The 15875-nt window shown below is 35.8% G+C and overlaps 1 protein-coding gene across 1 annotated transcript in view; it reads left to right on the top strand.

Annotated features, from left to right (window-relative positions):
- Window positions 1-15875, top strand: part of LOC306857902 (phosphatidylethanolamine N-methyltransferase-like) — a 68219-nt gene that overhangs the window by 22032 nt on the left and 30312 nt on the right. Inside the window, exon 3 of the mRNA XM_079398171.1 lies at window positions 12818-12933. Coding sequence (XP_079254297.1) covers window positions 12818-12933 — 116 coding nt within the window. The remainder of the gene's footprint in view (window positions 1-12817; window positions 12934-15875) is intronic.

Here is a 15875-nt window from a genome sequence, read left to right as displayed (position 1 = left end):
CCAAGTGTACACTCAGTAGTGAACACACACCCGGAGCAGTGGGCAGCCAATGCTGCGGCGCCCGGGGAGCAGTTGGGGGTTCGGTGCCTTGCTCAAGGGTCTCACCTCAGTCGTGGTATTGAGGGTGGAGAGAGTGTTGGTTATTCACTCCCCCCACCTACAATCCCTGCCGGACCTGAGACTCGAACCCACCACCTTCAGGTTACAAGTCCAACTCTCTATCCATTAGGCCACGACTGCCCTTAATGCATGATAACTTGAAGTAGTGCTGCGCTTTGTGAGAATGTTTTGTGGTTAAATGGTGGATTATGCAGGATCTCATTTTGTTGCAGTGTTTAGTTGATTTTGCATTGTGTTCTGTGATCAGAATTCTCAAAAACTGGAGGAACTGAAAAGAGCTGTTTAAACATTCAACTTTTGTCTGTTCAAAACAACAGCATCCAAAACCAAATACACATGAGAGTGATGAGAGAAAAGTACATTACTCCATAGTACTGTCGCTCTTTCATCTCTCCATCCACCATAATTCAGATCTGAAGATCTTCCTGTCCATCAGTTCATCACAAGCCTCTCAAACGAGAGAAACGGCGTGAGTGAATCTCTCAGGCGGAGTGTGTTAACCCTATATCACTTGCTGACTGGAGTGTGCTAACCCTATATCACATGCTAAGTGTGTGACACATCAGCAGGCGTTCATGCGCATCCATACCAAAACAGCAGAAAAGCCTGGAGGACACGAGACGCTCGAGGAGAGCTCTCTGAGTTCAAGACGGTCAAACTCAATCCACAGATTCCCCGGGTTATTTTAATGCACTGGGGTTCTGTGTTGTACAGTACACAACTGAACAAAGAAAATCTCACTTGAGATTCAGAGACAAATTGCAGGGGGGTAAAAATGACTTCAGAAATTTTGCAGCATCACTATATTATTTTTACAAAGAGATTGGTAGATCTATTAGTAAAATCTGTTGATTTTAGCAATCTTTGTTTCATTATATGCCAGTGGTGCCCATTGAAAAATGGGGAAAAAGCACTTTTCAAGTTTTTTTCTCTCCAAAGTTTGCATGCCTGTAACTCAAGAAGTCTTAAAGATATCTTAATGCATTTTAGATTTTGCTTTTTTGCAAACTAGTCTTTTGACATCTTAATTTTTAAGGCCCTATATGATTCATTTTCAGAGATACAGGGTTCTCAACATGACTCCAGGAGTAAAATTGTACACATTGTCGGTGGTCAAAAACCAAATGTGAGTCACTTTTTGTATTTAAAGAATAATATCTGAAGAACAAATAATATTGAAAGTAGAAATGCATCTTGTTTCCCTCTATCAATATAATTGATTAGAATGAGTGACAAACATGTCCTTTTTCCGAAGTCTGATTTATCGGGATCTCAATGCGGCACCAGGTCCAAATGATTGAATCCCATATTCACTTGCTGAAACTCAAAAGTGATTTTATGTTTGCCTAGTCCTTTAAATATACTATTGTTCATTGGCATTATTTCAGAATGCTTTAATGAATATACAGCATTTAATTTTGTAATGTATTAAAAAATGTAGAAACTAAGCAAGTATTGTTAGTGTTAATCCATTGTTAATGGTTGCATTTAATCTTAATTTAGACATTTTTATTGTAAAGTGTTTCTTACTACACTGTAAAAGTTATTTTTGAAGCTGTAAATAAAGCAAAGATTTCTGAAGTACATTTCAAAATAAAAGTTTTTATAAAAAGAAAATTTATTTAAATTAAATGCACAAAATTGGTTTTTGTAAATGCAGTAGACAAATGTAATATTTAATATACTTAATAATTTCTAATATTAGATATTTGTGTAGTTTCCTCCAGTGTGGTTTTCACACACGAGTTCAGTCCGGTGTTCTTGTCTGTTTCTGATAAAGCCTTTGGGTTTGTTCTGTTGACCTGGGGCCTGTACCATGAAGTGTACCGTTTAGTTCTGCACCAATCCTGGGTTTTAGGTACCATGAATGTGGCTTGGCTTTTAGCTGCATTCATTGCCATAGTAACTTACACTGCACAGCTAACCTGCTCCGGGGCAGGTTATGTTCTGGGTTAGAGAGCTCAAACTGAAATTGGACCAATCAGATGTGAGCAAAGTGACACATGTCTGACGCAAGTCACTCCCCCAGTTTCTCTTCCTACAAATTAAAGGTCACTATGAAGTATTGTCTGGCTTTAATGATAATTACAAGTTACATATGATTTATATTATTATTACACCATTACACACAAGCATTTTTAGTTTAACAATTGTTATAAAGCATGTATTTTGAGTGAATATTAATATATACAGATCATATGTAATATAAATAAGTGGTAGAATCAATAGATAACACTTTAAAAATGTCTACATGTGACCTTACATGTTTGAGTCTCTAACACTATATATTATCAACTGTATTGTGACTGCACTGATAGAGCAAGACAATTTCCTTTATTTGTCCTCTTTCATGGACAAGTACTTCAGTAGAAATGCGTTTAAATTCCTCATATTCTTTAATCTCTTAACCGTTTTGAATCTCGCTGGCTCTCTCGCGAGAAGTGAATCACACTTGCTCTGTGTTGTGATTGGCTGTTCGCCGCTGATGTCACACGCGCTCCATTAACTCAGGATCAAGCCTGAGTCGACAGAGAAAGTTGATGATCAGCTTTGTACCAGCAAAGCCAGATTGTAGTCGTTTGGATTTGTCAACTCAAAACTTATCCTATAACTCTGAATTTGTTCATCTACCATCATGGTGCAGGCCCCTGAACGTGTGTGTGTGTGTGCGTGCGTGTGTGTGTGTGTGTGTGTGTGCGTGCGTGTGTGTGTGTGCGTGTGTGTGCGTGCGTGTGTGTGTTTCTTCTCGTATTTATACACTGTAAAAAATGGAATGGGCTATTTACTTGAAAAATTATGGTAACAATATTACACTTAATATGTTTGAGTAGTTTTTACGACTTGATTTTTTAATGGAATCTACCTGAAAAAATCATGTAAAATCTCAAAATCTAAAATGAAAATATAAAAGTAAAAATTTAATTCAACATTAATACAAAAATATAAAAGTATCTGATTTATTCTAAACTAGCACTGATAGGGTCCTGTAAAGCATTTGCCGTGTTGAAGAAGCATCAGTATATTTCAGGTCTTTTGGTGTGTTTTTCCATCAAATGCTGCTCTCAGTGTGAAGTTAATGCAGTATTTTGTAGTGTTTGCTGCAGGAATGTTTTAAAACGGCCGCTAAAGGCTTCAGAGGTGCCTTTGATGGAGAAAGCAACAGGGAAGATGGATGGAGATGCTGCGTGTCCAATTAGACGACAGGATTATGTTACATAAGGGTTATTATGGAGCTCTGGAGACAGAGACGCCCTCCTGATAAGTCTGAACCGGGCGCCGCTTCGGCCCGCAAAATCCCATCAACAACACAGAAAAGTGGATGAAAGGAGCACGGAGGAGAAATAGACAAATGGATGGATTGGTGAGGTGTGGCTCACAAAAGACAGAGAGGAGACTTGCTATAAAGCGGCCACACTTAAAAATATATTTATGTATGTATAATACAAGAAAGAAAAAATCTAACTAAGTGACATTTATTTATTTAATCGCTTTTTTCTTTTATTTATTCATTTATTTTGTTAATTCATTTATATATTTATACATACATATATTTATATATATTTATTTATTAATTTATTGATCAATGTATGCGTTATTATTAATTATTCATTCATTATTTTATTTTTTATTCATTAGATGCACATTTTATAAGTAACATTTCACATAGTGTATAGTTTTTTTAAATGATCCATGTTGTATGTTGTTGAACATTAACACACTATTTGGACAGAAATCACTTTTGAAATCAATATTTGAAAAATTGTAAAAAAAAAAAAAAAAAAAAAAAAAAAAATAAACCAAAAAAAAAAAAAAAAGTGAAATTAGTTATGAAGGTATTTAATTTCATTAAAGTGTTTGAATATTTTAGTTTTTATTTCATTTTTATTTTAGATGTGTTTTTGTAATTGGCAGTTATTCTTTTAATGTCTATTTAGTATTTTTTCTTTATAAATTTCTCTTTCTTTATTTATTTTTACATCCACAAACTAAATTAAAATGAGAAATGTTGTTTTGACAACTATATAATTAAATAGAGTTTTAAAATAAAAATATAAATTATACTTCATTTCAGTTAAAGTACATTTTATTTCAAAAAGGTTTTATTTTTAGTTAACTATAATAACCCTGTCTTCCATATGTGCCTGCTCTGAAAAAAAATTATACATTGAATTTACTAATTTTTTTTAAGGTAAGTGGTTGCAATCAATTTATTTATTTATTTTAGCTACATTTAAATAAATTTTGCTGAAAGTTAGTCAACTAAATTTGATTATTTAAATGTGGCTCAAACAGATTGATTGCAACCACTTACCTTAAAAAAAATTAGTAGCATATTTTTCAGTGTGTGTTATGAAGAGCTCTTGATGCATGATGGTGTTTGCAATCAACCTATTAGAAATACACTGGCATTTGATACAATCATGAATCTAATGCATTTACACAGGAACACAGACCTGAAAAAGCGAATAAAATACGGACAGAAACTCCTCAGAGAACCGGTTTATGCACTTCTCTGCTTTATAAATGACTGGTTCTCTCTAGGCATTCATAAGCTGGATCATCTCAGTCTGCACAATCAGAAGTTAGTGTTTCTTAAATGTTTCCCTCTGAAACACAGTAAAGTTTGTTATTTCAACAAATTGTCTTGTATAACAAAGTCACATGTTGTTGTTGTTATTTGGCATACAGACTCAAAAGCATTTCTTCAGCTTCATATCATACTCACTGCTGGCATGGAATATCCAATTTTAGTAAATGCTAATTGGATCCTAAGTGGTTTAGTTCATATTTGATATTTCAGCGTGGGGGATTGTCATTCTCTGAAGCCACAGAACCATTTAATTAACAAAAACTCTATAGTCTTGTGAATCTTTGTTGCTTTGGCTATGAGTCATGGTAAGCAGCTCTGGTAAGCAGACTTTAATGAAGGATATTTTTAGTGTAATTACAGAGCGCAGGCTGATGGTGCGTGCGTCACTTGAGGATTGAGTTCATGAGACGCCTGTATGTGACGCTTCACCTTTGACAAATGTGTGTGTGTGTGTGTGACCTGCAGTATCTTTTCATATTCTTCTCTGGCATCATATGCAGACACTGTTATTGTGGTAAGAGATATGGAAGCCATTTCTGCCATGGAATAAAAAAAGATTAATTGTGACTTCACAATTCCCACTTTTTTCTTCATAAATCTGCACTTTTTCTTTTGTTTGGGAGAAAAAAACTGTTTTAAAAATAGAAATGACTCAGAATTGCGACATATAAACTTTAAAAAAGGTCATTTTGACTTTATTTCCCTCAAGTCTCACTTTTTCTCTCACATTTCATTGAAACCCCAAAATACTATATTATATTATATATAAATGACTCAGTTGTGAGATAAAAATATTTTAGATTTTTTCCTCACAGTTCTGAGTTTATATCTCATAAATCAGATTGATTCGCTTCCACCACAGAATAATAATAAAAAAAAGGTAATTGCAAGTTTTTATCTACCAATTCTCATCTTTTTGGACGAAAAAAACTTTCTTTCTTTCGTTCTTTCTTTCTTTATGTGGCTGAAATAGGCTTTCAAGCATAAAAACTGGAGCTTTGATTGATTGATTTTATTTTTCTTTATTAATAATTTTTTTTACTTTATTAATCCCAAAGGGAAATTCACATGTCACAGCAGAGCTCACCACACAATAAATAAATACATTTAAAAAAAATATAAAAATACTGCATTTCATACAGCACCCCTTTGTTTCAAGCATCAAAGTACGAGCTACACCATGATTTTACAATATACAATTAAGATTTCTAAAATCAATCGTCTATGACATTGATTATACAATCTAATAGCTGTTGGTAAAAATGACTTTCTATATCGTTCCTTGTAACACTGGTGCTAAATTAATCTTGAGCTTAAAGAACTCATGAAGGGGATGACAATCATGATTCATCATATTGACCAATTTATCAATCATTCTATCCTGTGCTGCCTCGTCTATAATGGTTTAGTATCGTATAGTCGTCTAATACACCACACAACGGAACCTGCCTTCTTTATAAGCTTGTTGAGTTTGTTCTTATCCTTCTCCACATTTATTTTTTTTTACATACATTTTAACAATTTTTTTTTTCACAGTTAACAGTTTTATGCTCATTCAAAGCAGTTTGAATAAATGCATTTTAAAAGTATTATTTAAATAAAATCAAGTAGATGCTATTAAGTAAATTATAAACAATTGCAGAAATCTTGTTTAATTTATGAATGACTGACAAATGTACGGAAGCGTATTGCATTCACTTGAGGAAAAAGAAATCTACTCTGTTTTTCTGAATTAACGCGTTAATTATCTCAGAATTACGAGATAATTAAGTCATTAATTCAGAAAAACAGAGCAAAAACTTTTTTTTTCATTAAAAAGTATCTCGTAATTCTGAGATAATTAACTCGTTAATTCAGAAAAACAGAGCAAAAAGTTTTTTTTTAATGAAAAATTATCTCGTAATTCTGAGATAATTAACTCGTTAATTCAGAAAAACAGAGCAAAAACTTTTTTTAATGAAAAATTATCTCGTAATTCTGAGATAATTAAGTCATTAATTCAGAAAAACAGAGCAAACACTTTTTTTTCATTAAAAATTATCTCGTAATTCTGAGATAATTAACTCGTTAATTCAGAAAAACAGAGCAAAAAGTTTTTTTTCATTAAAAATTATCTCGTAATTCTGAGATAATTAACTCGTTAATTCGGAAAAACAGAGCAAAAACTTTTTTTAATGAAAAATTATCTCGTAATTCTGAGATAATTAAGTCATTAATTCAGAAAAACAGAGCAAACACTTTTTTTTCATTAAAAATTATCTCGTAATTCTGAGATAATTAACTCGTTAATTCAGAAAAACAGAGCAAAAAGTTTTTTTTTAATGAAAAATTATCTTGTAATTCTGAGATAATTAACTCGTTAATTCAGAAAAACAGAGCAAAAACTTTTTTTAATGAAAAATTATCTCGTAATTCTGAGATAATTAACTCGTTAATTCAGAAAAACAGAGTAGATTTTTTTTCCTCAAGTGAATGCAATACGCTTCCGTACAAATGTGCATCCCATTAAGTTTTTTTCTTAAACCATGTAACACAAATAGATTAAAAACAGGAATTTTATTTCAAATACATATTATCTTAAATTTAGACCCAAATATTTGTAAAAGCATTGATGCAAGTAAAACTTTCACCTTCAGCTTTTCTGCTTTCTGACGTTAGATGCACAGCCGCATCACTCACACCTTTCACAATCATCCCTTCTTAGTAATTAACCCTGGAAATCATGACAATTATAACAGGTAGCCTGTTATTAGTGTCTGTTTTTACTTTTACATCTTCCTTTACAGTGAATATGAACACATATGAACACTTTAATGATGCTTTTTGTTATCTTTGGAGCTATTTTTGCAACTGTGTACCTAAAATAGAAAGTAACTTTGTTGTCTTTGTGTCTGAAAACTGAAAGTGATTAAAATAAAAAAAAGGCAGAAGTTGGACTAATGTAATTAGTATCTGGCATCACGTTCGTGTTTATTGGGCCAGAAGTCTCTCGTCTCTTGAGACGATGGCGATGGTGGCGCCGTCCTGACATCATTACACCATCTCTGCATGTTCTGTTCTGTTCTGTTTGAGCGCCGGCCTGCATAATACACTTCTAATGAGGACTGGATGCTGTTACACACGCCGCCGCTGCTGCATGGACTTCTGCAGAACGCATGCTAATCATCTTGATTTTCATCAGATTTATATCATAATTTCCTTATACAGGACGTTCAGTCCATTTAACAATCATATTAGCCATCCATAAATTCTTCAGAAGTACTAATGAAATGATTTCGATGAGGTGCACACTGTTACTGTAATTTTGCGAAGCCTTGATTGAGATTACGAAATGAACGAATTGTGCAACTGTTTCTGGAAAGTCGACATGCCAGGATTGGCACTTTAGTTTTGGGACAGAACAACCATTCCTAACAAATCACGTCCTGTTAGCGCTTTTCAGTCTCGCTTTAGACCAGATAATAGTTGAGATCATGCTTTTTGCCATCTGAATGGAGACCCAGTCAAGTAAACACATACAAATTATTTTTTCATGTAATTATATGGTGTAATGACTTGACGTTTGGAGTAATTTAGATTTTTTTTTTATGTTTTTAAATGTAGTCTTTTGAATGTATATTAAAATGATTTCTGAAGATCATGTGACACTGAAGACTGGCGTAATGATGCTGAAAATTCAGCTTTGATCACAGGAATAAATGATATTTTATATAACAGATATTCATACAGAAAATAGTTATTTTAACTTGTAATCATTTTTCACAATATTACCGTATTTTTGATCAAATAAATTCAGCTTTGGTGAGCAGGAGAGACTCAAAACATTAACAAAATCTTAATTATTCCAAACTTTTGACATGTAGTGTGTATAGTTTTTATAGAGTTTTTTATTTTAATTGTTTTATTTTATAGTTTTACTATCTTTTTAAATGAAGAAATATTGAAATAGCCTATGAGTTCATATATTGAATTATATTTGAAATGTACATCTTATTCATGGAATTAACTCCTATATTATATTACATTACATTATATTATATTATATTATACAACCTGAATTCCAGAAATGTTGGGACGTTTTTTTTTGTTTTTTTTTTAATGAAATGAAAACTAAAAGAATTTCAAATCACATGAGCCAATATTTTATTCACAATAGAACATAGATAACATAGCAAATGTTTAAACTGAGAAATTGTAAAATTTTATGCACAAAGTAAGCTTTTTTCAAATTTGATGCTTGCTACAGGTCTCAAAATAGTTGGGACGGGGGCACGTTTACCATGGTGTAGCATCTCCTCTTCTTTTCAAAGTAGTTTGAAGACGTCTGGGCATCGAGGTTATGACTTTCTGGAGTTTTGGTGTTGGAATTTGCTGATAACACGCGAGAAGGTCTCCCTCCTCTTTAGCCCGAAGGACACGGCGTCCATGATTTCCAACAAGAATGTCAAATTTGGACTCGTCTGACCATAGAACACTCTTTCACTTTGAAACAGTCCATTTTAAATGAGCCTTGGCCCACAGGACACGACGGCGTTTCTGGACCATGTTCACATATGGCTTCCTTTTTGCATGATAGAGCTTTAGTTGGCATCTGCAGATGGCACGGCAGATTGTGTTTACCGATAGAGGTTTCTGGAAGTATTCCTGGGCCCATTTAGTAATATCAATCACAGAATCATGCCGATGACTGATGCAGTGTCGTCTGAGGGCCTGAAGACCACGGGCATCCAACAAAGGTCTGCGGCCTTGTCCCTTACGCACAGAGATTTCTCCAGTTTCTCTGAATCTTTTGATGATGTTATGCACTGTAGATGATGAGATTTGCAAAGCCTTTGCAATTTGACGTTGAGGAACGTTGATTTTAAAGTATTCCACAATCGTTTTACACACTCTTTCACAGATTGGAGAGCCTCTGCCCATCTTTACTTCTGAGAGACCATGCCTCTCTAAGACATCCATTTTATAGCTAATCATGTTATAGACCTGATGCCAATTAACTTAATTAGTTACTAGATGTTCTCCCAGCTGAATCTTTTCAAAATTTCTTGCTTTTTCAGCTGTTTATTGCCCCCGTGCCAACTTTTTTGAGACCTGTACTTACTGCCGATAGCGCCCAAGGCGCAAAGGGCAGCAACGAAATCCTTCCACTACTGCCGGTTGTGGGCCAGAGTGCCTATTGTTCCCCAGGTGTGGTGGTGGCTTTCAGTTCTTGTTCCACCGTTCGTCACCAGGTGATATTTTGCCGTCCTCTCTTCCTCTTGCCATCTGGTGTCCAGTGTAGGGTTGTTTTGATGATGGAGCCGTCTTCTCTCCGCAGCACATGTCCAATCCATCGCCAGCGTCTTTTCATGATTGTTGTGGCCATGTCTTCTTGTTTCCATAGGGACAGTGGGTCTTTGTTAGAGATTTTGTTTGGCCAGAATACCTTGAGTTTTCTCCTGAGGTTCTTGGTATGGAATGTGGACAGCTTGGTGAGGTCTTGTTGCGTCATTCGCCAGCACTCTGCTCCGTAGAGGAGTACTGGTACAACACAGCTGTTGTAGAGTTTTAGCTTGGTGCTCACGCTGTATTGTGAGGATTTCCAGCTGATGAAGGCATTCTTTGCTTTATTCAGTCTGTTCTGAATGTCCATCTTACTTCTGCCATCTGGTGTAATGGTGTAATAATTTGGACAGAAGCCTGCGTACCCGAGGATTGGACCAAAGGGGTGATTATCAAGATTCCAAAGAAGGGCACCCTCAGCGACTGCAACAACTGGCGCGGTATCACCCTTCTGTCAATCCCCAGCAAGATCCTCACCAAAGTGATCATAAGCAGAATATCTACGGCAGTTGATACAACATTGAGAAAGGAACAGGCAGGATTCAGAAAAGGCAGGAGCTGTACAGAATGGATTTTTACTCTGCGAAACATCATAGAACAGAGTGCGGAATGGCAAAGGCAACTCCACGTGAATTTCATAGACTTTGAGAAAGCCTTTGATAGCGTACACAGAGACAGCTTGTGGCGCATCTTGAGGGCTTATGGAATCCCAAACCACATGAACTCATCAAGAGTTTCTACAACAACTACAATTGTTGTGTGGGAGGAAGTGACATTTGGTCTGAAGTGACGACCGGTGTCCGGCAAGGCTGTGTGATGTCTACGTTACTCTTTTTGAGACCTGTAGCAGGCATCAAATTTGAAATTTAGTGGATAAAAGTGTCAAATTTCACAGTTTAAACATTTGTTATGTTCTTTATGTTCTATTGTGAATAAAATATTGGCTCGTGTGATTTTGAAAGTCTTTTAGTTTTCATTTTACTCAAATTTAAAAAACGTCCCAACATTTCTGGAATTCGTGTTGTTTATTATTATATTATATTATATTGTATTGTATTGTATTATTAATCATTTAATTAAACATTAAAAACACCAGTAAAAACACGCAGCTGTGAGCTTTCTGTCTCGAAATCTGTTGATTAATATTATATTAATATTTAATATCTTAACTTTTAATAACCAACATAAAATGAATTCACAGATTGTTAACCAGTGGAAAATGTTTCTCTGGGAATTTGAGCTGATTTACAGCTGCTGGTGAGTTATATTTGGTAACATTGGTATTTTATTCCACTCTCTGCTTGATTTATGCTCATCTTGTGAAATGTGAGTGTCGACATTATCGCAGCTATTTGAGAACATGCTACAGTCAAAACTTTTATTTTCCCAATTAGCAGATTGGGTCACCCGGATTGACCTGCAGGATCTGCAGATTTACAAGCAAAATGAGCGTGTATGACTGTCTGCCAGTAGAAGTGTTTGAGTACAAACCCACCATCTGGCTCCTCATGCTTCTCTCAGAAGTTGTTAATTAGGCTCTGCGTGGTACTCTTAACGATTTTATCTGCTGTAATGGCGGTGACGGTGACCCGACCTGAACTGAGCCTCTCTGCTCGTTAATTACGCGGTTCAGCAGGCTCTAATTCAGATAAGAGCTGCTTTCCCAACAGGTCTCTGTCTGCCCACAATAGAGCTGACTATGAATATCCATACAGTAGAGGAGAGCCATTACAAACAAAGCCTGCGAGAAAGAGGGCTTGTGGAAGAAATGCATTAATGATTTGGAAAGCTGAAAACAGGCTGCTGTTTGAACATTATGTATGTAGGAAAGGTAAGAGAAACTCTGGTTTTCTGAGGTCAGGTCACTTCAATTATTGTCAGAAAGATGCATGTGAAAAATGTTCTGATTTGCTGAAGTTTCATGGCATCAGTTCTTTGTAAAATATTCAAGAGATTGTATAGACATTTAGTAATTAAACAAGATATCCTGAAGTTATTTTAAGATATTAAATTTCAGGTTTACCAATGCAGTTTCCCGTATGCACATAATTTTCCCATCATTTTTTATTTGTATTTGATGTTCTAACAGTATATACACACATTAATATGTTTATTTATTTATTTAATTGTTTTCTGATTATTTACTCTGTCTATCTATCTATCTGTCTATCTATCTATCTACTTACAAAAATACAAATAATAATTTACAAGAATTGGACTGGATAATACAGAACTCATTCAGTACAAAAAGCATCCCAAGATAAACTCCTTTTTCTAAAAAAAAACTTTTTCTCCTACAGATGACTTGCAGGACCCTGTTCGTTATTGTACTAAATTAGTTTTAATAGTTTAACCACCACAGCGTCTTGTCTCCATTGACAACACACACGATTCGTGTCGAAGGCAAGTGACGTCGCAGGCAGCTGAAAGTGCAAGCGGCGATTGCAAGTGACATTGTAATTTTGTTTCTTTTGTCTTGTCTTCACCACCGAGCTACTGTTGTAAAATGTTGAGAGATTCAAACAAAAAATAATCAATAAATAGAACAAAATAAAAAAATAAAAAAGACTGCAAGTGGCGTCACTCGCAGAAGAGCAAGTGTCTGAGAGTGCAAGTGCAAGTCTGCAGCCAGACCCTTCTCAATATTATTGCAAATTAGAAAAACGGTTTTCCACATTAACATACTGTAAAACACAATTTATTCCTGTGATCAAAGCTGAATTTTCAGCATCATTTGTCCAGTCTTATCCTAATATGCTGATTTGTCTGATGTGTTTGTTTCAGGTGGCCAGATGGGAGCACAGGACCAGAGGTCTGACCCGTCTGTTCGGAGGTCCATATGTGGCCTGTTATTCCCTCGCTCTGCTCATCCTGCTCCTCAATGTCTACCGCAGTCACAGGTAACAGCATCCACCACTGTATTATTTATTGTCACAGGTCAACGGCAGAGCAGTACTCAGAATCGCCATTATAGATGTAAATTAATCAAGTGACCCATTTTGTCCCATTTTTGCATAAGATTAAAGGTTCGGTGTTTACCTTTCACCCTTTTATTGATTTCATCAATAATAATAGTGTGGCATCTGCCTGATGCGCTCATCTGACCAGCGGCACATTCAGCCGCTTATTTCATTTGCTTTATTCTCATGAGGATCTGGCCGTTGCCATGGCAGCCTGCGTCTCCACGCTGCTGATGCTGGTGTCATCGACGCCACATGTGACCGCCAGTGTGTGTGTGTTAAACGGGCTGCTGCTATTTTCTACCCTGTTCTGAGAGAGGGAATATGTTCTCAGTAAAACTGCAGTACAAACACACACCGAATTGGCTCCATCAAGATCAATCCTGTTACGCTTTACACTTTAAGCTCACAACTTTTCCAAAATCAGGGTTTCGGCAGGTCTTAAAACGCCTTAATTCACCCTTCCAAAATTGAAGGCCTTAAAAGGTCTTAAAGGGGTGGTTGATTGCGATTTCATTTTTTAACGTTCGTTAGTGTGTAATATTGCTGTTTGAGCATAAACAATATCTGCAGTTACGATGCAGAAAGTTCAATGCAAACGGAGATATTGTCTTTTAAAGGTGCCATAGAATGCATCAATACAATATTTTAAATTGTTCTCTATTTCTACAAAGGTATGTGGCTTAGGTAAGGGCAAAAATTCTCCAGAAACAGTTTTACATGTCGTCTGTTATTGGCTTATTTGGAAGGGTCATGAATAATAATGTTGAGCTCTGCTCTGATTGGCTGTTTCACAGTGTGGCTCATTTCAGTAGCTCACAGGAAGGAAACACAGGGAAAATATATATTTCAATACTTTCTCGTGCAGTTATATCATTGGGTAATTATACTGTAAATTAAATGCGGGCATCAGGGAGCCCGCTACTAATATGCTGGGCACCTTCGAATGCACGATCGCTTTTTACTTTCAGTTTCGAGATTCACGATCGCACATACTCTGTTTTTACTATGGAGCAGCAGCACTTACCACACATTTTACAAGATCAGATGCTTGTCAGTGGTGCTCAGGATCTGTAAATCATTCCCAATCATCCGCAGGCATATCTCCTTACTCTGTTTATGTGGTAAGTGAAATCTTATGTACCGTAATGTAACAGGCTACAGCTAGCAAGGAGCTAACCATGTCCCTTTAGTGGCTCACATTATTTTATTAGAACGCGTTATTTGTTTTCCGTGCCTTTCTGAATACAGACACCAACCCATCCCTGCACTTCACATCCCCTGCACAGCCTGGAACATTACATTTATTTCCATGATATTGCCATTTATTGCCATTTTCGCTGTTGTCCTCGCTCGTATTTCTTCACAATACCTGCAGAACATCTGATGTTTCGGCTGGCGGCTGGCATAGAACATGGGCGGGTCTATGCAAATGTTGGGGGCATAACTATTAGTGATCCTGACTGTAACGTCACAGTCGGTGTTATGTTCTGATTCGCCTATTTTTTTCATTGGTCTTTTGCATTCATGAGATTTACATAAGGAGGAGGAAACAATGGTGTTTGAGGCTCACTGTATGTCATTTCCATGTACAGAACTCTTATTATTCAACTGTGCCAAGATAAATACAGTTTTCCATTCTATGGCACCTTTACAATTCTGGCAGTTTAATGATGACAACAACAACACAAATCAATTGGTAAGGGACTACAATGATTTACTTCCCGGGTTCGATACGTCACGGACCCAGATGAACCCCGTCCCCGAGAACATGCAAAGAAGGGGGCGGGGCCATGCTGCGCTGCTTTAGAGAAGAGGAAGAGAAAACTAGGGGTGTACGTAAATCTCCATATTTTTGTCTTGTTTTCCAGTGCAAATATCTGAACATCCTTATATCAAGATACATTTACTTCAGATTCAAACTGAACATATGTATGAAATGTCTGTTAGTGGAATATGAAAACTTTTTTTTCTTTTTGAATTAGGTTTATTTTTATTAGCTCATTTTGATGAAAACAAGACTTCTTATGTCATTTCCCTTCTCCAGTAAATGCATTTTGATTTAAGAATCTTTAGACATTTGCACTGGAAAACATTAAATTTTTCATTTTGGTATTTATTTTATTTTTTTAAATGTAAATAAGATTTTCCAAATACAGATTTCTCTAATTTGATCAAACAGGATTGCTTGTTTTATAGTGAAACAAACCAACTAATTCACATTGATGTTATTTACTGATGCTTGCGCTGCTGTTTTAAAAATAATGTCACTTCCTGGAGGATGTCTTTAAGGAGCTGGCTCATTTTTCTTTATTGTTATTATTATTATTTAATTTTTTATTATTAAACACCAGGGCATGGCTCTCTGATGCTGAGCATGATAATTGACTCTTGTTCAGGTAATTTGATTGGCACAGGCTGAGTCTCTTTTGATGCTGATGTGATTCTGGGTTGGCAAACACATTAGTTTCAGCTGCATCTACTGCTCTGTCAGTCATGCTTGGTTTCTGTTCTTTCACCTCATTTTATGACATAAAACAGTCTATATTTGTAATTATTTTGCGAAGTCTTTATTATCCTTTTTTTCTGGTTAACCATAAAGCACACTGTGAGTCTTCAAGGAGTCTATGAACATTTCCTGTTCTTTGTTAAGGCGGCGCCGTTTCTTGGGCTACTATTTTTTCCACCTTCCTGATTTACGTACATACCACCTGCGTACAACTTTTGTCAGCAGGTTTTTATCACAGTGACTGTATGGACATTTTTCTATGCCAATGGAAACTGGCCATCTGTGTGTTCACTCAAGCATGTGAGAATCTGAGACAGGAAGAAAAGAAAGAGAGAACATAAGTATTATAACTGTGGATATAATTAATTATGAG

The sequence above is a fragment of the Barbus barbus genome (assembly GCF_936440315.1).
Source record: "Barbus barbus genome assembly, chromosome: 38".
NCBI classification, from domain to species: Eukaryota; Metazoa; Chordata; class Actinopteri; order Cypriniformes; family Cyprinidae; genus Barbus; species Barbus barbus.
The sequence above is the reverse complement of the archived record's forward strand: the minus strand, read 5'-3'. Positions and strand labels throughout refer to the sequence as shown.